This window comes from Hakea prostrata, chromosome 1, assembly GCF_041222555.1.
Source record: "Hakea prostrata isolate BN-2017 chromosome 1, UWA_Hpros_2, whole genome shotgun sequence".
Classification (NCBI taxonomy): Eukaryota; Viridiplantae; Streptophyta; class Magnoliopsida; order Proteales; family Proteaceae; genus Hakea; species Hakea prostrata.
This window is the reverse complement of record NC_142600.1, coordinates 72476505-72499587: the sequence shown is the minus strand read 5'-3', so window position 1 is coordinate 72499587 and position 23083 is coordinate 72476505. Positions and strand designations below refer to the sequence as shown.

General features: G+C 39.2%; 3 protein-coding genes across 5 annotated transcripts in view; 1 reads left to right on the top strand and 2 right to left on the bottom strand.

The window, feature by feature from the left end:
* Positions 1-10840, bottom strand: part of LOC149029856 (Transducin/WD40 repeat-like superfamily protein) — a 37395-nt gene extending 26555 nt beyond the window's left edge. For 2 of the 3 annotated variants that reach the window (XM_089142197.1, XM_089142199.1), the window contains exons 1-3: positions 10518-10840; positions 7579-10326; positions 7392-7495 (exon numbers count right to left, since the gene is read on the bottom strand). In XM_089142197.1, coding sequence (XP_088998323.1) covers positions 7392-7495; positions 7579-10326; positions 10518-10673 — 3008 coding nt within the window. In that variant the 5' untranslated portion in view covers positions 10674-10840. Of the gene's footprint in view, positions 1-7391; positions 7496-7578; positions 10327-10517 lie in introns of those variants that run through there. The other variant, XM_089142198.1, reaches the window with a different exon arrangement.
* A 3139-nt stretch (positions 10841-13979) lies between these two features.
* LOC149029855 (cation/H(+) antiporter 15-like) lies at positions 13980-17320 on the bottom strand. Its single transcript, XM_089151689.1, has 3 exons — positions 16950-17320; positions 15439-16404; positions 13980-15319 (listed from the first exon to the last, which is right to left on the bottom strand). The coding sequence occupies exons 1-3, from the start codon at positions 17193-17195 to the stop codon at positions 14165-14167; spliced, it is 2367 nt and encodes a 788-aa protein (XP_089007815.1). The 5' UTR covers positions 17196-17320; the 3' UTR covers positions 13980-14164.
* A 2091-nt stretch (positions 17321-19411) lies between these two features.
* Positions 19412-21732, top strand: LOC149029854 (Pentatricopeptide repeat (PPR) superfamily protein). Its single transcript, XM_089151678.1, has one exon. It carries the CDS (start codon positions 19616-19618, stop codon positions 21167-21169), a length of 1554 nt encoding a protein of 517 aa, XP_089007804.1. The 5' UTR covers positions 19412-19615; the 3' UTR covers positions 21170-21732.
* The last annotated feature ends 1351 nt before the right edge of the window (positions 21733-23083 follow it).

Below are 23083 nucleotides of genomic sequence, written 5' to 3'. Positions count from 1 at the left end.
ATGAGGTTGAAGCTGCAATATGTCAGGGAGTAGGCTCAGAATGATAGGCAATACATCAATCTCGATGATATATTTGATGTGGGCGAAGATGAGCAAGATCCCCACTCAGTGGATGTTGGACAGGGGTGAGCCGATATTGGACCAACCTGGAGGGAGGCCTGACCTAGACCTAGCTCGAGCTACAAGGGTTAATGTGGATGAGTTTATGGCCACTCAAGAGGGTCACGCACATGCAGAGGCAGTTGCCACTGCTGATGAGGATTGGATCATGGCACCAGGCACGGAGGAGCGTCAGGATGACGATCCAGATGACACACTCCCGCCTAGTCAGGCTGGTCGAGATGATGATGATGGTGGTGGTGGAGGCATTGGAGAGCGTCTACATGTTCCACTACCAGAGACACAGCAGCCCCAACTCAAATACATTGGGGAAAGTCATTTCGATCATGCCACCCAGGATTATGATCATGGTGGTGATTATCAGCGTGGTCATCAATATCCTGATACGAGGCCGAGCCACCATCAGAGGGGTGCTGGCCATAACGGCCAGCAACAACACAAAGGTGGTTTGATTATGTTAATCCTTGGGATGCGGCAATTGAGTCAATGGGGTTCATGAGCTTGGATGAGTCCGTAGGCTCCACAGCAGGTTATTGGCCTATGGGTAATTATGGTGTCCCTCTCCCTCCTTCACATGGACAGTATGATATGGGAATTAGTATCCCCTCTAGTTCTTCATATCATGGGAATTATGGTGTCCCTCTCCCTCCTTCACATTCAGAGTCATTCATACCAACAAGAGCATCTGATGGCATGCGGAACGTTCCTTAGCCCTATTCTCACTTCCCTCAAATTGGAGTTCTCATGGCGGCGGAAGATGACCGCTGTAGAACTGCAGTTAATGATTATCTAGACAACTTTCAATATCGTATGAGATGGGATGAGTATGTGAATTTGTGGGGGGGGCATCACTGGAGACAATCTGAATCACAGGAGTTCGATCCACCTAGGCACAGTACTTGGTACTGAGAGTTCCAGATTTTATATGGTTGGATGACTTTATGTATTTTGTACAATGAATTGTAGACTTTATATGATTTGGTTTTTATGAGTTTTTAGATTTTTAGTTTCGAGGCTTTCGTCCGCATACAATAGGACATGGGTCGATTAAGAACATTAGTTTAGGTGATGTTTTAGGTCAAAATAACACTCCCAATGTGTTTATTGGCCTCAAATTAGGCTACACGTCAAATTTCAGGTCAAAATGACCTAAAATACTCTTCGAAAAAAATCGAACCCCAACCAAAAGTCGCCCGACTTTTGGCGACATGTCACCCGAGTCACCGTGTCGCCAGGGTCCGACACGGCGACACGGGCCAACATGTCGAACCTTGCCTCCACTGTAGTTGCCTTACACTGTGACTCCTTCCTTCATAAGACACAACCTATGTAATAGGTTGAATAGTGCAAGACATGAGTACTTGTGCAGTAGGAACTATTCCCATCAACTTCCCAATTTGCAAACCAGAAAACTTCGTTTTAGAGCAGAATTTGTTTAAGATGAAATCAAATGCTGGCTTGTCTAAGGTACCTGGTGATGCAAATCCAGCCCTGAGTTGCCCTATTTTCCTTTGAAATCAACATAGGGTCGATAGATATAGGTGTTGGGCCTTTATTAATGTGGCCATTGGCCTATTCTATGGCCCCAAAGATTTAGTGCCTAGACTAAATATGAAAAAAGTTCAATTAATTGCTTTACTTAATGTAAATTCTGCCTAATTTAATTTACAAGGCTAGGATAGTCTTTTTCTATGTTTTTATTTAGTTTGAAGTATCCTAGTCTAAGTTATAATTAGTTCCTCTTTTGAGTAAGTTTCTAATATCAAGTTAGAGACCAGCTTAAGAGTCCAAATCAGATTGATTTGGGACTCTAACCTATTGTGTAGCAAATAGACCCCTCCAATTGATGGGGAGAGAAACAGACTGAATATTGAATACAAAAAGCTTGTCTTCGAGTATTTCCTCATGGGGTTCAAATAGTGAAATCAAGCCTAGACACTTGCAACTAGTTGAAGATCAGAGTTCAACCTTCATTCTCCATCCAAGTATTCCATCCTCAAGGCTCCATCCAGGCATCTAGCAGCCTACACTTTATTCCCCTTCTCATATCCCCAAGTTTCCCCTTTTTTCTCAAAAAAAAAAATCTTTGGAGTTCCTAAGACACCCAAAAATCAAGGTCAGATCTATGTCAACCTAGTCATTAGATCTGTCCCACACTTTAATTACATCATCTCCTAACCCTTGACCTCAGATCCCAGTTTGACCTCATTCTACCATCCAATTTCAAGATATAAATATTTTTTTCTTGAACATTAATAATCCCTCAAGACCCTAACATAAGAACCTTTTTATCTTCTAATTTACCCATCGCAACCCAACCAAACTTGGGGGATTATGTCTGCACATCATTATCTACATCATCCTCAAGTTTCAAGCTACTCCCATAACTTTTCATCCGTTTTCAAGGGTTATATTCCACCATTTTAAATTCTCCAAAACCAACACCTTATAATCCTTGATACTACTCCATTCCAATCAATCCAACTAGGGAACTTCAAAGGCCACTAGTTCAAACACAGTCAAGGTCATACCCCATAATCCATCCATATCCCATACTGAAATTTCAAGAAACCCTTTCTATGTTCCATATGATGAGCTGGTTCTCTTCAAAAGATCTTGGAAGGAGTGAACCTTATTAAATTGGAGCCACATAACCCAGATGTAAAGGAGCTAAAAGGGTTGTAGCAACATTGAGTGGTTCAAAGCACTTGCCACCTCTGAGGTTACGTTTGCTGCAATCACGATTCCTTCTTAAATGGCCTCTGCTAATGCAAACATTGGCAGTGCACCAGAGTCTAAAATAGCAAATTCAATCTCCTCTGAATTCAAGATCAAGATTTAAAATCCTAAGAGCATCAATTAAAACCTACCATTCTTCCAACCTATATAAGTCATGAACAAAAGCTTCCACCTCAATACTGTACCATGTGATAGCATTCAAATCTAAACAATATATACAATATGTGGACTTCACATTCATCCAATTATTACCTGGCAGCATTAGCAATTTTGTTAACCTTGTGCAATGGCTTAATAAATAATTTATCTCGATTTGAATTGAACTGGTTTTGCCTTCAAGCAAAATAGGTTAATGCATGAATGAATACCCCAACATAGTTTAAGTGAGTAGTAAACAACAATAAAAGCCTTCACTAAACGCAGACACTGGTACTGATGAATGCTAAGCCTCAAGCATGAAAATATTGAAAATATTGACTTGATAGAGAAATCCATCATTACACAAGAAGGGGGGGTACCTCCTATGAATACAGAAGCAACTTCTGAGGGTTTAACCTGTAATAATCCTATAGATAAATTGGTATGGTCCCACAGCATATCCAGAGCAGGGAAGAAATCTGATTGTGCAAGACCAGACAATCCAGAAGGAGAGGGTCGGTGAGCATGCAGGCAATAGAATAGAGCAGGAAACAAATTTGACTCGCTTTTGGGTGTTAAGGAAGCATATTTATCTGATCATGCATCTTTATCCCCAAGAAAATGCTCAACCTTGCAGAATGGTGGTAGCAAGTGGGCTTGCAGGACAGCAGGAGGAGGAAGATGAAGAAGAAAAGTAAAAGTTGTGTTGAGGCCCTTTAAAAGTGAGGGCATTTTGGTCAGCAAGTTTTTTTATAACATCGTCATAATCAGGGAATGCAGGAGTAATTGTTAAAAATGCAGCAAATATTCATTTAGCTGTCTGATACAGAGGCCTCAGAACCGGGTTTGCACTTTATATCACTCTTGAGCAACTTGACAACAAGGGGAAAACCTTGGTTCTCGACTGAAGTTTGAAAATTGAGGTATATGCACCCTAAGCTCATAGGACGAGGGAGGATGATGCAGATCCATCAGCAACACAAGCTTAGTTTCCTAGAAATAAGCCTAGTGTTAGGCATATAGGTGTTGGGCCTTTATCCCATGGGTTCTAGGTTAAGTATGAATTAGCTTTATCACTTAGTTTAACTTTTATGTCTAAGACTGAACATGATCCAATGGTTCAATTTCAGTTAGAAAATCATGTAATAAGGAGCCTTTATCCCATGGTTCTAGGTTAAGTATGAATTAGCTTTATCACTTAGTTTAACTTTCATGTCTAAGACTGAACATGATCCAATGGTTCAATTTCAGTTAGAAAATCATGTAATAAGGAGCCACAGACCTTCCACAATTAGCACAAGAGGGTATTGTTTCGTTTCCTTTCAGATTCTGGTTCCTTTTGCAACTAGGAATAGGCCTAGACCTCAAGCCAGCCTATATATAGGCTCTATCATGGTTAGTAGGACGATAAACAATTACTAATGAAACTTATTGCTTTTGCAAGTTGCATAGTGCTGCTGCCTTCTTCTCCAGCGTGGGAATGTCTTTAGTATATTCAGTAATATATAAAATGTGGGATCGGTGGGTAGTATCCAATCAAATCCTTGATGCTGTGAAGCCGTGGAGGTATTTTAAAACATTCTTCTTTATTAATTTGAAGGACAGATATCAAAACAGCTTCTCAGCAAAATTATTGGGGTAACGCTGCGTAGGAAAATGCCCCGAGGGGAAAACTTCGGCATCGAGTTCATCTTTCCCTTTTATAGTTTTCATTTAAGATCAACTCAAATTCCAAGCATTTCAACGTGAGGATACTTACTAGTTACTGCCCAACAATTGAAACAGCCTTAATCAAAGGGCAAACCCAGTGCCAAAGGCTTCCGCACAAGCAGAATCATGGGGCAATTTCCCCATATATATGATGTATCTAGCCCCCAGGCAGCCCTAAAAGAGCCTAGAAGGAACCCAAGCCCATCTGAAATAGGGCCCAAACAAAGAGGGGCCAAATCTGACCAAGAGGCAAAATGGTCATTTTCTCCCCTAGAATCGAGTCTATTTAGTAGGGTTAGTTCAAAATTAATTCCGATTTTTTATTTTGGCTTTATTTTCTACATTGAAGACTTAGTGATTAAGTGTTATTTCCTTTTATTAACAGTTTTTGAGTTGTAAATTAGGAAAGAGTTCTTTCCTAGTAAGGAGTCCTAATTTTTAGGTGCTAGTCTAGGAAGTTTGGGTTGCTTAGCAACCAAGTTTCCTCACTTAAGTCCAAGTCCTTTGTTTCAGGCTATAAATAGCCTTTCTAGTGTAAGCTATTTTCAAATTGGATTAATTGAATGAATTGAGTTTTGAAGAATAGATTGGTATAGTCATGGGATCCCTAGGAGGGTAACCTGCGGTTGGAAATTGCCTTTGTTTATGCAACTTTAATTCTTCTCCTTCTCATTCAAGCTTCAGCAATACTGTGATTCAAGCATTCTACCGAGAGCATTCTGCAATTCTTTCAATTCACAAGTATATGTAACCCCAGCCTTCTTCCCTTGCTGCCTGTATCCATCCCAACCCCTCCCCTTTAGTTTCAGACCTTAGGAACAGCCCTAAACCCATCGCAAATACCCTCTCACCCTTCCCCTTCAGTTTTCTGAAAATTCCAGCCCTTCCCTAAGCCCTAGAAGCCATCTACCATCCCCTTCTTCTTACCCCACGTTTACAGTCCTAGCCCTAATAGGAAACTCATATTCCCAGCCCCAATTGAACCCTTTTTTCTTCCCTTTGGTCGCCCTTAAGCCTAGAACACAGTCCTAATCCTAGTTTGCCCAAACCAGTCTTCTTTCTTGAGTTTTGAAATTTTCTGCACTTCATCTTCTTCCTTGAGAAGTTGCAGATTTTTTAAACTCCAGAAAATTCTAAAACCTTCAAACCTCAGTCCCTCTGTCCTCTAAACAGTCCCTAAACTACAGAACAGAGATATAACCAATTCTGAACTGCAGGATACCTTCCCTACTCCAAACCCTAACCCCAGCCAAATTCTAGTTAATCTAGGATTTGAGTTTCAAATCTGAAATTCGAAATCTTATACAATTTCGGATCTGAAATAACAAATCCAGCAGCCTTATAAACCCTAAAACCTTTAGCCAAAGCCTCCATAAACCCTAATCAGTGCTGGTTCTTATGTCCTGGTTAACAAACCCTAAACCTGGGTTTACATCATATATATATATAACCCAACAGTTTTTGCTGAGAGGCTGTTTAGATACCTTGACCTCAGGCTACAACTGTGATCCACCAACCATTGAGCCAAGGGCCGCCCCTTGGAACAGCCTTAATCAAGTAAGCACTGATCCCCATCCCCAAGATTCCAATTTTAAACTTTCCAAGCCCCAAAAAACTCTGCCTTCCAACTTTTGTTTATGAAAACCCTAACTCACAATAACCACCCACAGCCCAGATCTGACCATCTGAAACCCTAGAGTAGAACCAATTTTCCACAAGATGACCCAACTTTTAGATCTCACAATACAACCATCAATTCAATTCAATGTTTGGATCGAATAAGCCTCTCACATAGTTAAAATCTCAATCCAAGGCCCTCCCAAAAATTTGCTGAAATTTCAAATTCAGCATTCAATCTTCTTCCACGAAATTCCTACTTCCCTGTTAGTTTACCCATCATTCATTGGCCTTCTAACAGCACCTTCAAATCATAATTGTGACCTAGCCCAAACCTCAACTTTCCCGCACTCAAACTGGCTGGTTCATACAGGATCCTGGCAAATTAGCCCATAGTTGATCCGTTCAACCTAGGGCTACATCAAGGGGAAAATTTGGTTCTTGATTTTTGCCACATCATTACTCATAGGACTAAGATCCACTATTTGGAGCTTGCCACATCACTATGAAGAGGTGGTTTCAGTGGGGTCACTTCAGCACATCATAATTCATATCAGAAGATATCATATACTCATAATATTGCTGGGATGGGACATGGAAGACTACGGTATAGGGTGGGTTATGTATTGTTGACTGTACTCGGTTGGGAGTTAACATAGTATGGATTGTTCACACTTCAATAGTTCAATGTACGTCATAGTTTGTTGTGGAAACTTTAGGTCTTTACCTATTTCTTAAGTACTTATTCAATATTATCTGTCTTCACACATTATTACATAATTTACTTGACCTTAGTCATTTTGAGGGTCAAGACTGGTTTTTGAACCATTAGTATATCTAACATGGTCAAAATCTCTTCTAATCATTCAATCATCTACGAAAGAAAACAGAAAAAATGGATTATTTAGCATTGACAAGTATAAATACCAAAACAGGCCATAAGAGCACTCAGAGATAGGAACCTAACTCTACTTAACCAATTACAAAACCACAGCAGAAGCAAGTATGATTCAAGAAACCGATAGACAAGCAAGAAGGTTTTCTAAAAGCAGAAATGATACATTTACCTGCTGACAGCTGAACTGGAGCTAGAAAAGCTAATTATCCGCTGTGCAAGAGATACCATTGTCAGTGACCGCATCGCACAGAACTCTGAGGATGTTCTCCAAAGCTGGCAGTTCATATAAAGTCACACGACTTTTTTGGTAGGAGACAGTGAAATCCTAGAAATAAACAAAATTCAATAAAAAGTACCTCTAAAGCAGCAGGCAAACCAGGGAATGTTAATGTTACAGACCCTCTATCCCCTTGCAACCCAGAAGCCACAAAAAATTTCTCTGGTCTGCTGACATTCATCTCAGCAATCAACAATCTATCCAGATCCTGATCTACACCCCACAGGTGCAAAAAAGATATGCTAAAGCAGATTAAACGTCCTTCAAGTGATTTAACCCACTCATACTCGTCTCTATGATCCCTTGTAGTCTTCAGTACATCAGAATCATCACTTGATATTTCATGGTGATAAGTCGGTGTGCCAGGTCTGATACTCTCCTTATTATCACTACTCTGTTCAGATTTGAAATCTCTCTCATAAGAAGACATCAAAGATGCAAGATCAAATCTCATACAGACAATTCCAGGGAACAAGGATGAGCATTTGATGGGATGCTTATTTCTTTGAACAAGAAGTGAGAGTGCCATTTGTTTTGTAGACTTCCCCTTAAGAGCAAGATCCACAGAAGAATTTGACTCATGTATCTCCGTTACCCTCCTTTGAACAGTATTAAATGAAGTTGTCCCCTTCTCAAGATTCTTCAAATTAGACCATGACAAGCTCCCATCTTCCATTGTTGGAAAAAGCAAGGAGGATGCTGAAGTTGTTCCAACCAACATACTGTAATCATTAGAATTTACATTGGCACTTCTACAAAAATGATCAAACATTGCATGAGAAGCGTTGCCACGAATCACTCGCTCTCGAGCACCTGTCTTTACATCCCAAAGGTACAATACATCAAGTGTATCAGACACGCCAGAGTAATTCCTGCAAAGGCATGCTATGTAACCTCTTGTACCATCCCATACTACCATTGAAGGATAGCTTGGGTGGCCAGGAAACATTCTTTCTACCCGTGAAGTCTCAAGTGAAGCTAAAGCAACACAAGAATCCTCTCCAACAGAAAGAAAACAGTTTTTCCAAGGACAATCTGTCCAGGGCTGGGGCAGAATTATTTGTCGAACAGGAGCCACGTGATGGTGCATCACAGTAACAAGACTACCTGCATCAAGATCCCATATACGAATTGTGCAGTCCATGCTCCCTGACACCAAAATCCAAGTCAAGGTCCCATCATCTGGTGCTCTGACCAGATGTTGTGCAGCCAAGCATAGTATTGCACCGGTATGCCCTAAAAAATACTGTTCAGATAGATTTGGTGCCACCTCCTTATGGGAACTTCCCACAACAGAATCTTGTTCTCTAAAAGATATTGCAAATCGCACAACTTCAATTTCACCACTGTAAAAGCCATATACAATGCCATAAGGATCATCAGATTTTCCAAAAAGTACCATTGAAGATGACACAATCTGCCTCTTTCTCCCAAAGGCACGTTTACCATCCTCGTCAAGGGAACCATTTAAATTGGTGGAACTCGGAACACCATCTTGCCATGAGGTTACCTCATCTTCAGCCTCATTGGAAGCCACTAGTGCATCATGAAGAAAACCCTTTGGTTTAGAAAGACAACTTGAATGTTCACCCCAGTCACCCAGGAAACCACCCATCCCTACCATTTTGCATTTCTCCTCAAAGTTGCCATTGGCATCCGATCTCTCAGAGAATTTCCAGATTGTAACATGGGGTTTCCATAAAAATGAATCCTCTTCATTGTAGCAGATTGACTCAATGCGGAGAAGATAATTCTTTAACAGACAAAACCTCACTGATATTCTTGCATCAAGTGGACAAGAAACAGCCGGGATCTCACATAGATGATCAAACTCAAATATTTCACTTGAAACAGATAATGCATACACTATTGCAGCACCTCTACTACTCCAGACAGCAAATTTTTCTACAAATGGTTCAGATTGATCCCAAGCAGCATCTAACTCTTTATTATGATCACCAAAGAGGAACATGCCCCCTGTGAGATATGACTGAGTGGAAGGTTCATTGTCACAAAGGAGAGTATCTAGTAAAGAAATCTCACCGAGGGTATGCCCATTGTCCAGTAGCCTGAATATGCATTTGGTCTTATATATGAGCACTAGCAGCTTTCCATGGGCAGCAACTGATATTACCTGGCTCCTCTCAACGGACTCATGCACCCAATCAGATACCCCAGAATGAGCAGATGAGCTTTTGTGTAAGCCAGTTCCACTCTCCCCATCAGGATTAGACTCCGGCAATATCACAACTGACTGCACTTTCCCCATTGTATCAACCATAATCACAGATTCTTTCTCAATATCCTCGAGTGCTGGCACAATGGCTACGAACTTCAATGGCCCAATAGATAAATGTCCATGGAAGACAGTCTGGATAATATTAAGGGAATATGAATCGACAATGACAACAACACACTTGGAGGAGGACTTTCTTTGGTGGGATTCTCTATCAAACGAAGGTTCACCCTCTTCAATGCGATCCTCTGAGTGATGATGCAGTGTATGGACGGAATCAACAACGCAGCACGCAATACAAACGTATCTTGGGGATGAAGGCAATGTCCGCACAGTGGAGGGACTCCCCACCCATGGGGGCATTTTCCTTCTGCGTCTGCAGTGTCCACTGCTTCTGCTCCAGATGCACAAAACACCATCAGTACAAGCACTTATTAGTGCACCATAACCAGCTGAGGCAGAGTTTGTTATTACGTTACTTGAATTCTCTACCTCTATACTCCCGCCACCACCAGCTCCTACAGGCGAGCAAATGGCAAGATCTGATATAGGTGAAGTGTGACCACACAACATTGCCACTGGCCAAATTTCCTGTCAAAATTGAAAACCCAAAAGGGAAAAATTGAAACTATAATCTGCAAAAGCTGATAAGTAATTCCTACCTCCAAGCTGCTACAACTTCTAAATGTGTAGGAAAATCAACAAAAAGTTGGAAGGAGAGAATTATTGAAGCAAAACCCAAGATGACCAATCAAAAATGGAAGGAAAAAATAAATATATACCTGGTTAGATTGGTCACCGGAGAGGTTCCACCAAATGATTGAACCATCGTATCCACCAGTATAAAGCGTTGGAGGTTGATTCAACACCGTCGCGGCAGTAATTCTGTGAAGAGGTGGAGCGCCTGCCCAGATACAAGCAACCGATTGGCACTTCATTGCCGGAACGAATTCAGACACGCCGGCATGTAATTTCAGACTGGTCGATTAAGATGCACAACACCATCACTCATCAACATATGCAATCCAAAGAAACTGAGAAGCCAGTAAACGTTCAGGAGTTCAGAAGAGGTTTCGCCTAGTTACATTTCTTCTCATTTTCTCAACGGCCCACCTTCTATATGTTTTTTGTTAAACGTAAATAATAATATTAATAATAAATTAATAATAAGGATAATTTTCATCCTGGAGTTTGTTGGTCCATGTCAAATAGTCCCAATAAAGGCCTGCATCTGTCTAGTCCTCAATAAGATCAATTAAGGACAATTTGTAATTTTAGACCAAATTGTGCATTGTAAGATTTGCTTCATCCCGCCTCCAAAGCAACTCATACAGTTTTTTTTTTTTTCAATTCGGCAACAATTGGATAAAAACATTTGCGATCACAAAACCTCGATGCGTTCCTTAATATCATGAGAGACAGATGCAAAGTGTCCATTTATTTGGACTAAAAATGACATGGACCAACCTCAGGGGGTCCAGATGAAAATTACCCTATAGATGCTTTCCATCTAATAGTTTTTTAGGCGTCAAATGTGACATAAACTGTTGTTAGTCCTCTCATTTCAATAAATTGTGTTTTGACCGCAATGCAACTAACCGAGTTTAAGAGGTGTCGAGTTTGTTGGTGAAATAACTAAAATACCCCATCATCCACACCCCCTCTAACTATACATAAGCCACCCTTACCAGAAACCACCCACCTCAAATATAAAAAGAAGAGTTTTTCACATGTGGGTCCCTTTAATGGATTACAAACTAATGTTGGGTCCTCATACTATAATATATTACATGTGGGTCAATAGACTACTGTTAATCGCCGTTAAATATATTTTAAATTTCAAACATGGAATGACCAATGTGCCCCTCAAATTATTTAATTCATTTTGTTATTATATTTTTTTTCCTTCTTTTTTTTTTGGATATATATATCTTTTTAACCATACAAATAACGTTTAATGACCAATTATCTATTTTTAAAACCATATATTAACACAATATCTTAAATAACCTAAGATGCACTTTAGTTCTTTCACATTTGAAATATAAATCTACTTAACAATGCAAAATAAATTGCTTGGGATCCACACGGTGCAGAATGCAACGGACTCAAGCATTAGTTATAGGCCCACATAAAAGATCCTCACTTGTACAATATAAGGGTTAAATACTTTACTATTTTATTGAAAACAAAACCCTTCAATTAAGAATCTGTTTACCTTTCATGAATAAGAGGTTTTGGAGATGCCCTGCAAAGTTTAGCATTTATAGAGTTTCATTCTTAAAAAGGAATGGAGGGTTTGGCCTAGATTGAGGTCACATATGCAAAATAAAATCCAATGATGCAGAATCAAGGAGCGGGGGCTTAGTTATAAATATAATTTTTATTTTTACATTATGAGGGTTTAGTACTTTACTAATTTACAAATCAAATTCCTTCATCTCAAATCTCTCATTTTGGTTTTTGCCATAAAAGTTTAGCATTTCTAGAGTTCCATTATTCAAATCCGAAATCAAATGAAATTGGAAGAAAAAACAAGTGCTGATGAAGAAGATGAATCCATTGACGATGAATAGATGAAGAAGCTAGAAAGACGCACTAGCCATTCACAGGGATGGAGAATCATTACAAACGACACCCTTAAATTTGAAATTGAACCACAAACCCTCCCAACAACCAAATCAGAGCCCTAAATTCACAAAGGTTGAAACAAATGCTCTGCGAATCTCTAACATTAGATTAGGGTATGGGAGAATGGTTGATTATAAAGAATGGAACTCTAGAAATACTTATCTTCAAGTTAAGGCTGAAACAAAAATAGAAAGATTAAAGAGTTGGGTTAATGGAGGGATTTGATTTTGTAAATTAATAAAGTATTAAACCTTTATAATGTAAAAATAAATTTTTATATTTACATCTAAACCCCTGCTCCTTAATTATGCACCGTTGGATTTTATTTTGCATACATGGCCTAATCTAGGCCATTGGCTACTTGTAGCAATTGCTGCAAATAAAACTTTGCATTGTTGTACCCATTTTAGGGCGGGGGTTAATTTCTCTTGGAAAGCTGGTTTTTTGTAGCTCGTTAATTGCTCTTGGAACTCCAGCAAACGTTGTCATAAAGAAAGAGCCTTTTTAATAAAAATGGTCCGGTAACCCATCACATAGGGGCGGAGCTACATATGGGCTAAGAGGGCCATGCCCTCCCTCCCCCCAATTTTCTTCAAATTTTTGCTTAGTTTCATTTTCTTTTCCCACATGTGAAATATCATTATTTGCATCCCCATATTGAAAATAACTTTTATTGGTAAAGATAATGAGTATAAATATCATAGTTAATAATTATCTAACGATTACAATTAAAATCTTATTTTTACGGAAGAAACAATTAAATCTCAATTAGAAACTAATTCATAACCCTTAAATTTCTTCCTATTTATTCTCTCCTCTTCAATTTCTATTTAGTCTCTTATCTTTCCTTCCTTATGTCTTCTCTTCTCTTTCCTCACACCTAACACACGGCTAAGGAAAACTTGAAAAAGCTAAATTATGGAGTTTTTTCCTAAATTTTCCCCACAATTAGGTATTCGTTCTCTTTCTAGATTTTATTTCGTCTAATTTTTATTTGATTTTATATTGTTTCTCTTTCTCAATATTTTTTTATTCCTTTTATTTGATTTAATATTATAAATATAATATTTTCTATTTCTAAGGTAACTAACTATGGTTTGCACCTATCTAGTCTTCTACTTCTGAAATAATTTTTCTTTTTCTTTTTTGTGTAATGCTGATTTTGAAATAATTTTTTTTGTTACCGATCCTCATATTTTAATTTACCTGTATTTTGTAAGGGTAAAAATATCATTCTCAATAGTTTACTTATACTTTACAATGTACGGCCCACGTCTGGAAATGATATAAATAATTTAAATATGAAATCCATAGTGGATCCCATATGAGCCCCCACACAATGTGTGGTGAAAAAGCGTCAATGCTGTGCTCTACTAGCGAAGTGATTTGGACTCTCATTATTTGGGCCCCCAATGTTGAATCCTGGCTCTGCCTTTGCCATAACGCTGATTTTGGCCTTCTATTTGTTGCATAGTCATACCTCCTTGGCCTCCTTTAAGAGCAGCACTTAGTAGAGAGGCTTGAATTCATTGTTTCATGGATTTTAATGCTGATAAAATCCCACAGATTTGGTTAAACAGTAAAATATCTGTGTCTTGAAATATTCAGTAAGTAGGGTTGGTAAACCTTGTTGGCTGGTATGGGAGATTTCTTGAAGCCTCGATAGCTTCTTCCAGTTGCAGCTTACCCTTGTTATATGCCCTCTCAGTTAGCTCTGTTCTCAGTGTCAAAGGTGCCCTCAAAGCTCACTATATTCAATTAGAAGAAGACAGGTACGATGAAGTATAAGTGTATAACATCAACAATTTATACTTCCTTTCTTTCTTTGAGACTCATTTGTTTTAGCATGTTGTTGTATCACCAAGATCATGGCATCACTCCTAAAATCAGATGAGCTTAACAAATCCCCAATTGTCCCTAAATTTGTAGGCACATTCCATTCTACAAGTCCGGACATAACTGGGGAGTGATTATCATGTTGTCTTCCTACCATAACAAGTTGGTAATCATCCCTTGCGAGTGACTGAATTACACGAAGAGATCCAATCCCATCCATGACTCTTTCCTCAAAGTATCTGACTCGATCATTATCTGCCGTGTCCTGCCTAAACTCATCAATCATGTCATCATCAAGCTTCCTACTTTCAATTGTTTCATCGAATTCATCAAGGTCTCCAATAATTCGAATTACCAAGAGGTTAACCTTCGGATGTCCACACATTCGAGCCCCAAATGCTAATGCTTCTCTATCATCAGGGCCACCAAAAAACAATACTGCAACATGAAATGAAGACCAACTTGGTAATGCAACAACTGAAGTCCTCCAATCCCCTCGTTCAACAAGGATTGCAACAGAGCAAGGAGCATTTTCAAGAACTTTTAGGTTCATAGAGCTAGAACCCAAACAAGACTTTCCTGATATGATTCCTCTAGTAGCTATCTGATTATGGAAGGGAATAATTATAAGGGAAGTCCTCTTTTCAAGGGCAAAGTTGCAGATATCAGTATACATGGCAGCAACTGGAGTGACAGCTGTGAAGGTATTCACTATGATACTTGCTCCATTCTTATTCTCATAATGCCTAAAAAAATTGACAATGTGTCGAGAGATCTCGCCCTCTGGAGAAGCGTTCACAGATGAATCGTGAGATATGAATAGTGGTGTCGCACGACCAACAAGCTCTACCAAATGGAGAATGCTGAGTGCAATGGGATCATGTTGGGTGTGATGGGAGGCTTCAAGAACATTAATGAGGGAGGCAACACTTTCTTCTTTGTGGATGCATACCAACAGTCTAAGTTCCACCTTGGATCTGGAGTTCATAATGGTCCTTTCACTGTAAACCAGATATCTCTTTGAAGGATTGTAAGAAGCTTTTAGCAGGAATGTGATCACCATTGTTATGATCATCACAGAAGTACACACCATTATAAAGCATTCATTGTTTACTTGCTGCCCACAGAAAAGTTATTTTATGGTAACACTTCTGAATTAGAAAAGTTCTTATAAAATTTAACAGTAAGCAAAAGCATACAGAGAAAGGTAGATGAAAACAATGTAGTCTATCGAACCTGATGTCTTTTATTTGCTTTGACAAAGGCTAGTTCAAGGGCACCTCTAACGTTGAAGATAAGGCCAATTGCGAAAGCATCAGACCAGGGTAACTTGCATTTGATAGCAGCAACAAATGCTCCCAGAAATTTTCCAAAGCAAGCAATGATGATTATCATCCCAACCTTCTGAAGATTTGAAACTTGTATTGCAAAAATATTTATTGCTAAACCAACTTTGAGGAAATAGATTGGCATAAGAATCCATGAAACAATGAATTCAAGCCTCTTTACTATGGTTGCTCCTAAAGGTGGCCCAGGAGGAATAGCTATGCCAAGAATAAAAGGCCCCAATATGATAGGTAAGCGAATCCAATGACATATGAACCCAGAAACTAAGACAGCAACAAAAATGGAATAGATGGAAGTTGAGGGCTCCTCTTTTTTCCTGTTTACCATAAACAATGCCACTGGCCGGATGATATAGATAATTCCCAAACTCAAACCAATAGCAAGGAAAATTAGTCGAAACAAAGCGATAGTGGAATTGTTGAACCACAGTTGAAATGTAACAGTAAAAATACCACCTACCATTGATGAAGACAATGCCACACTACCAAACTCTGAATTTAAGATATTGAGCTCGAAGAGATAGCGAGCAATCATAGGAAATGTGAAGACTGTCTGTGACCTCATCACAAAGGGTAGTGAAGATCTCACTGATTCATCAACGGAATCATACACATAATAAAATCCGAAGAAAGGTGAAACAATGGAGACGATGCCAGCTGAAATTCCTATTGCATAAGCTTTCTTTCGAATCCTGGTTACTATCCATGGGTCCATGTAAACTCCAATCAGGAAGAAATAGAACATGGCTCCTAGTACTGCAACTACATCCAGCATTATGAAGCTTTGTAGTGGAAACAATACTCTTGCAATCGTCTTGCTATGTGCCAAAGCAGAAGGACCTAGGAGGAAACCACCCTGATCAATCAATTCTCAAAGATCAATATCAACTATATGTTGTGTACACTGTTACTTTGATAATGGTAAAGGGTCATAATTCCCCCAGTGAAAGAAGACGTATCAGGAACAATGAAACAGTATCTTATAATCATGGTTTAAAAAAAAAAAAAAAAAAAAAAAAAAAAGGAGAGAGAGAGAGGATCAAGCATTGTTTTTTTCTAGGGTTTCTTCTGATTTTATTTCTTGTCCATAATGCTACCACTCCCATCAGAATGGCAAAGACCATAAATTAGACTCTCTGATTTTGATAGAGAACATAAATCAGAAAACCAGAGAAAGACGCAGAGGATACCAAAATTTGAGCAATCATTAGTTGTTGACCTAAAGGTAATCACGGTATTTAAAATAAAAAAATTGCTTTTCTAGGGTTTTTTTTTTCTTCTGATTTTGCTTCTTATCCTCATGTTAGTTCTCCCATCAAAATAGTAACCACCCTTCAATTTGATTCTTTGATTTTGATAGAAAGTAGAAATTAGAAAACCAGAGAAAGAAGCAGAGGATACCAAAATTTGAGCAACCATAAGTGGTTGGCCTAAAGGCATGAGAAGAATATAGGTGAACTGAGTTGCTGCGGAAGCAAGAGCTATCTGCAATATGAGGAGAGGGGCAAAGTAACCCAGAGGGAAATCGCCTTGTATGATGCCGCTTGAACTAGTCCTGTTGGAGAGGCAAGCATGCATCCCAGTTATGTTCCCCAGGAAGTCTGAATAAACCCAGAACTCCTCTGGTTCCAGCATCCCCCATTCCATGATGATCTGCACAGAGAAGAAGAAAGATAGGAGACAAGGAGGAGACACCCAGCTAAGAAGAACCCAAAGAGAAACAAACCCAGAAGGAGACAAGTACAACGTAAGCCAGTTTGGACTTCACAGAGCACTGGATGGACAACCGAGAAAAGAGGAAGTTGGCAGTTGGTACGATTCAGTTTTGTTTTCAGCTTCCCTATTTGTCGGAAGCAAACGGATCCACTCTGTAAAATGTAGATGGTTTTACACTTTTACTCATGAAGTGTTTTTTTTTTTTGTTTCAATCAACAAAAAGTTAATTATTACCCAAAAAAAAAAAAATCAACAAAAAGTTTAATAAAATTGAATATGAGTTTATGAAAAAAGTAACTGATTTTCCCCTCTCAATAAATAGAAAATTTTCAAGATGGTTAGATTTTTAAATCAATTTACTCAACAAAATATTTTAATTATTTTTTACTCAAATGGATATTATTTTTAAAAATATTTGTCAAATTCCAAATTTTTTGATAACTTTTTTTATTCAATTAATATTCTATCATGAACTACCCATATTATCCTCAAGTGTTTTATTGTAAATGATGAAATTTACGAATGATAGGAAGGCTAAGAGCTACAAAACACAAGGTGTTATTGGTTCTAGAATTGCCAAGAGATTGAAAGAATTGATAAGCCTTTATCACAAGTTTTTATATAAAAAACTTGAAGGTAATTTGGATAAGTCATATAGAATATTGATTGGTCGAAAAAAATATCATAAAATTTGATATTTTGTAATTATTTTCAAAAATAAGATCCAGTAATTTTTTTTCAAAAATATTTTATTGAGTTTTTTTTTTTTTTTTAATCTGACCATCTAGGAAAAAGTTCGACAAAATAGTGATCTTTTCACATTTTGGTGTGGTTCATTTCAGGAGTAAAAACATCCAAATGAAATTAGTTTTGCAGGCAAAATATGGAACGTGAAAATTCAAAGCTAGTCGAGTGACTCTCCCATCTGGAAATTTTTTCCTAGTCTGACAAAGTTAATGTTGGCAATGAAACTTCATTTTTTCGGAAATAATTGGTGGGGTGGCCCTTAAGTCAAAAGCTATATTATATACCAGTGGATGGTAAGGAAAATATCATCATATGTGGTGTGGGGTTGGTTAATATATTACCATGTTGCATTATTCTCCGCCGTCGGGAGGTTTTTTTCCTCCGTGGTGTTTTCTATCTTTGAAGTGTTGTATTCCAATCGTCTTGGTGTAGACATTTCTTTTGATCGTTTGGGAGGCCATTTGTTAAAGGTGCATAATCTCTTGTTTCATGTGGGTTCTGTCCGAGCGTCTCTACTTGATAGGAGTGGTGGCGGTCTGTCTTGTATTTAGTTGCATTCCGTGGGTATGGAAACGATTATCCCAATGAATCAACAAGGCGTTCTTCATTGTGATCGTCGTGATTGGCTTTACCTAACATTTGTGATCTATCACAACAACGGAGGATGTCCCAATTTGCCATCCACTATATTTGTGGGGTTGGGTCTGATACTCTATTCACTCCCGGGGGGGGGTGTTATACTACTCACTGTGAGGCGAAAATAATCATCATTATCCGGTGTTGGAGGCGTGGACCCGGGTCTTATGTAAATCTGCGTTTGTTGTTTAATCTTGGGGTTTTTCCGGTGTCTTTTTGTGATAGCGTTTCTTGCTCTTGCTTTTGTGTGGCTTTTCGTGTTGCTCTTTTTTGTGGTGACTCTTCACAGCTCGTTGTTTGACGAGTGCTCAATCGGAAGGATGCGGATTATTGTGGCGATTCAAGAGTTGGTGTTTGAATGGAAATATCATCATTACTCATGCTAATGAGGCAAATATTTGCCATTGGTGCCCTTTTCTCATTTCTTTTAGCCCCTTTGGCTGCTTTCTTTTTGTTTGGGGTTTTTAAACCCTTTTGTTATCAAAAAAAAAAAATCAAATGATAACCAGGGTGGCTTTGCTTGCCAATATCGAAACTTTATGGATGCAAAAACCTGGGGACTCCAGTGTGGCCGGTCGACACCGGATTAGTGGGCGCCTTGGCCGGGGTGGGCAACAAAAAAAAAAAAAAAAAAAAAAATTATTTAATTTTGTAAAATTAAATTTATTTTTGTTATTTTTGTTAATTTTAACATTGAGGGTACTTTTTTTTTTTAAAAAAAAAACCCAATGTTTCACTGAACATTTTCATTTAGACAGATTAGTAATTAACAAAAAAAACAAAGATTACAGCAAAGGAAGAACTGGGCTTCTCAACTTTAGAAAAAAGAAATTCCAGAATTTGAGCCAGTAGATTCAACACTAGTTATGGAGAAAAGAAATATCATGCAGGAGCTGAATTTACTTCTTTGCTTTCACAGCAACTCAATTTGCAGAATTCCTTTTGATTGAGGAAGATGACAAGCTGAAATGGTAGTTTCATCACATCCAGCATTAATCCAAATTCGTCATTGCAAGACACTCCAGCAACTCAAACAAGTTCACGCCCAAACAATCACAACCGGCCTCGTTTCTTTGTTACCCTCGCTGCCACTCACCAAAATCCTCTATACTTCAACCCTGTTGACTCCTTTGCCTTCTCTCCACTACCCATTATGCATCTTCAACCAAATTCCCAGTCCTTCAACTTTCTGTTACAACACCATGATCCGCCTCTACACTCTCCTCGCTTCCCCTCTCTCTGCCCTCTACTTGTTCGTCAAAATGCGACGCCAATGTGTACCCCCTGATACTCACACATTCCCCTTTGCACTGAAGGCATGTGCACGCATCAATGAGGTTTCCCTCGGCCGGACCCTCCATTCGCAGGCCATGAAGTTCGGAGTTTGTTCAGATCTCTTTGTCCAGAACACCCTGATTCATTTGTACTCTTGTTCTGGTTCCATGATTGATGCTTACCAACTGTTCGATGGAAGTTCCCACCGGGACGTTGTTTCTTATAATGCATTGATTCATGGGTTTGTTAAGGCTGGCCAGATAAGCCGAGCACGAGAAACTTTTGATTCTATGCCAACGAGAGATGCTGTTTCCTGGGGTACCCTCCTTGCAGGATATGCCCAAATGAACCAATGCAAGGAAGCGATTGATCTCTTTGATCAGATGCTTTATTTGGGGGTGAATCCTGACAACATTGCGCTGGTTTCAGCTCTCTCTGCTTGTGCACAAATTGGGGCCCTGGAACAAGGTAAAGCAATCCATAACTTCATAAACAGAAACAGGTCTCGACTTGATAGTTTCTTGGCAACTGCTCTGGTGGACATGTATGCCAAATGTGGTTGTGTTGGGATTGCTCGAGAAATCTTTGAGTCAAGCTCAGATAAGAACTTGTTTACATGGAATGCCATGATAATTGGGCTTGCAATGCATGGGGGAGGTGAACTAGCTTTGGAGTATTTCTCCAGGATGAAGGATTCTGGCATTAGGCCTGATGGGGTCAGTTACTTGGGGGCCTTAGTGGCTTGTACCCATGCAGGTCTGGTGAATGAAGCTCGGAGGCTCTTCAATGAGATGGAAAGCATCTATAAGGTTCCGCGTGAACTCAAGCATTATGGTTGCATGAGTGACCTGTTAGGTCGAGCTGGTTTGATTGAGGAAGCTTTGCAGATGATAGAGGCGATGCCAATGAAAGGTGATTTGTTTGTGTGGGGTGGTCTACTTGGTGGTTGTAGAATCCAGGGGAATGTTGAGATTGCAGAGATTGCAGCAGAGCGGATAATGGAGTTAGACCCAGAAGACAGTGGTGTGTATTCAATCATGGCAGATATCTATGCCAATGCAAAGAGGTGGGAAGATGTTTCAAGGATGAGAAGGTTGATGCATGGTAAGAGGGCCAAGAAAAGTGTTGGCTGTAGCTTGATTCAAGTGGGTGGGATGACTCATGAATTTGTTGCTGGGGAAAGGTTTCATTCTCAGGTGGATGAAATGCAACCAACTGCAGTTGGGAGCATGACAGAATACATTTGACCCAACCATGGAGCAAGATTAGGAGCATATATGGGACTGCTCAATGGACCAGCTGGGGAGCTTAGGTATCTCCTTATATGTACATTGGATCTTAAGCATAATCAGATTTGAATACAAATACTGGGAGCATTTCTGATGGTTGATTTAATGTCATTAGAAGCTTTATCCCCATCCTACTGGAGTGAAGTTGGAAACCAATGACAATGGCTAACACTGCAACCACCTTCCAAGTTGTTTATTTGAATGAGCACCAGAAAGAGTTCACTGGCCAATCCGTATCTAGAGAGCTGCTATTTAAGGAACTGAATAGATAAATGGGTAGAAGACTTGCTACCTCCAACAGATAAGCCATGAAGGGAAGCAGGGAAACTTAGTGAAAAATGAATTGAAGAATACAAATAAAAATAGATGTAAATCTCTACTGTGACCTTCTAATTAAGTTTGTTTTAGCTAAATCTCATTTTCTTCAATTCTTACCAAGTTACCATATGTATAAGATGTGGGTTCACGCCCCAGAATGTTTATTGGTGTATCAATTGAAAGCCTATGAATTACTTCTTCATTGGAACCACATTGGTAAAGCTCCTTTGAATTGTGATTTAATTATGTGAATTGTAGGAGGTTGACTTTTGGTGACTGAAGGCCATTGAGGAGGATCCAAGCTTGGAAGACTAAATGGAAAGACTGCAAGCATATACGCCTATGCCTTATGTGTTCCTCCTCCCATGGTGATCTATGAGTATTGGTGGGTCACTAATGATGGTGGGATTTGAGTCCAGTTCAGCATATTAACCCACGTTAATGTTTAAACTTATCCAATGTAAATCAATAAGGCATGCCATGTTAGTTCAAGCATAGGAAAGAACCCATTCCTTGAATGAAAAGGAATGGTCGAAGTCAAAGTTAACTTGGGTAGAAGGAGAATTGTCGAAGCCAAAGTCAATTAGGGTTATAAGAAGAAAAGGCGATTAAAATGGGCATAGAATCATTGTTGTTCATACAACATTAAGAAGAAGAAAGTCTTGTTCCAACTAAATGGGGTTGCTACATGGATTATTGCCTTCCAATTAATTTTGTTTGAGGCCATGCTAAATACAAGGCCTAAGCTATGCATATAATCATTGTCATACAACCTCTAAAAAACCTCCCTGACACTTATAACACTACAAGTCTGGGTAGGGCAGGGCTTAACCATGTTGGATTATTGGAACCTCACCCTGAGGCTAGTCCAAATGGCACAACAATAAAACAATGCATCATTGCCCCCCACTTTTACCAAATATAACCTACAAGGTGATAGGGTCAAGTCGGGCTAAGAAGGCTAGCCCTAATCAATGACTCAACTCTTACTTAGCCCCAACCCTAATCAGAGCCAACTTAGCCCAACCATAGCCTACCCCTCAGGATTATAATTTTAAGCTCAAATCGAATTCAAACTCAAGACAGTTTTGAGCCATTAAGGCGAAACTTGAAACACCCCCCGCCCCCCCCCTGCCCCCCAAAAAAAAAAAAAAACCCTAAAATAAATTCAATAGCATTCTTCAGCATATTGGAGTTTACAATAAAAGGTTGAACAGCATTCAACCATCAAACCCTTTGGCAACCCCAAAGACCTAGAACCTTTGGCACGGAAATATGCCAAAGAAGTTTTCAGACCTACAAACATAAGAATCTCAATAACATCAAACTGAAAGGTCATAGATATAATACTATGAGAGATGCTGCAGTAGAAGCATCTAACGAATTGGACTTTCCCTAAAGGGCTAGATCCGCTACTCCACTATAATTAGAAGCTTCTTGACTCCTATGTGTGATAGCTAACTGAAGTAGATGTCAACCATTACAACCTACCGTGAGCTGCATACCCAGCACTTTAATTATACATTAGTGACAGTGGGTGTACTTAACCTCATT

Coding starts and splice junctions, on each gene's coding strand:
- LOC149029855 (XM_089151689.1), bottom strand. CDS start 17,195: ATGGAATGGGGGATGCTGGAACCAGAGGAGTTCTGGGTTTATTCAGAC. Junction 16,405..16,949: donor TTATGGTTGCTCAAATTTTG/GTATCCTCTGCT, acceptor TTGATTGATCAG/GGTGGTTTCCTCCTAGGTCC. Junction 15,320..15,438: donor AAGCAAATAAAAGACATCAG/GTTCGATAGACT, acceptor TTCTGTGGGCAG/CAAGTAAACAATGAATGCTT.
- LOC149029854 (XM_089151678.1), top strand. CDS start 19,616: ATGGTAGTTTCATCACATCCAGCATTAATCCAAATTCGTCATTGCAAG.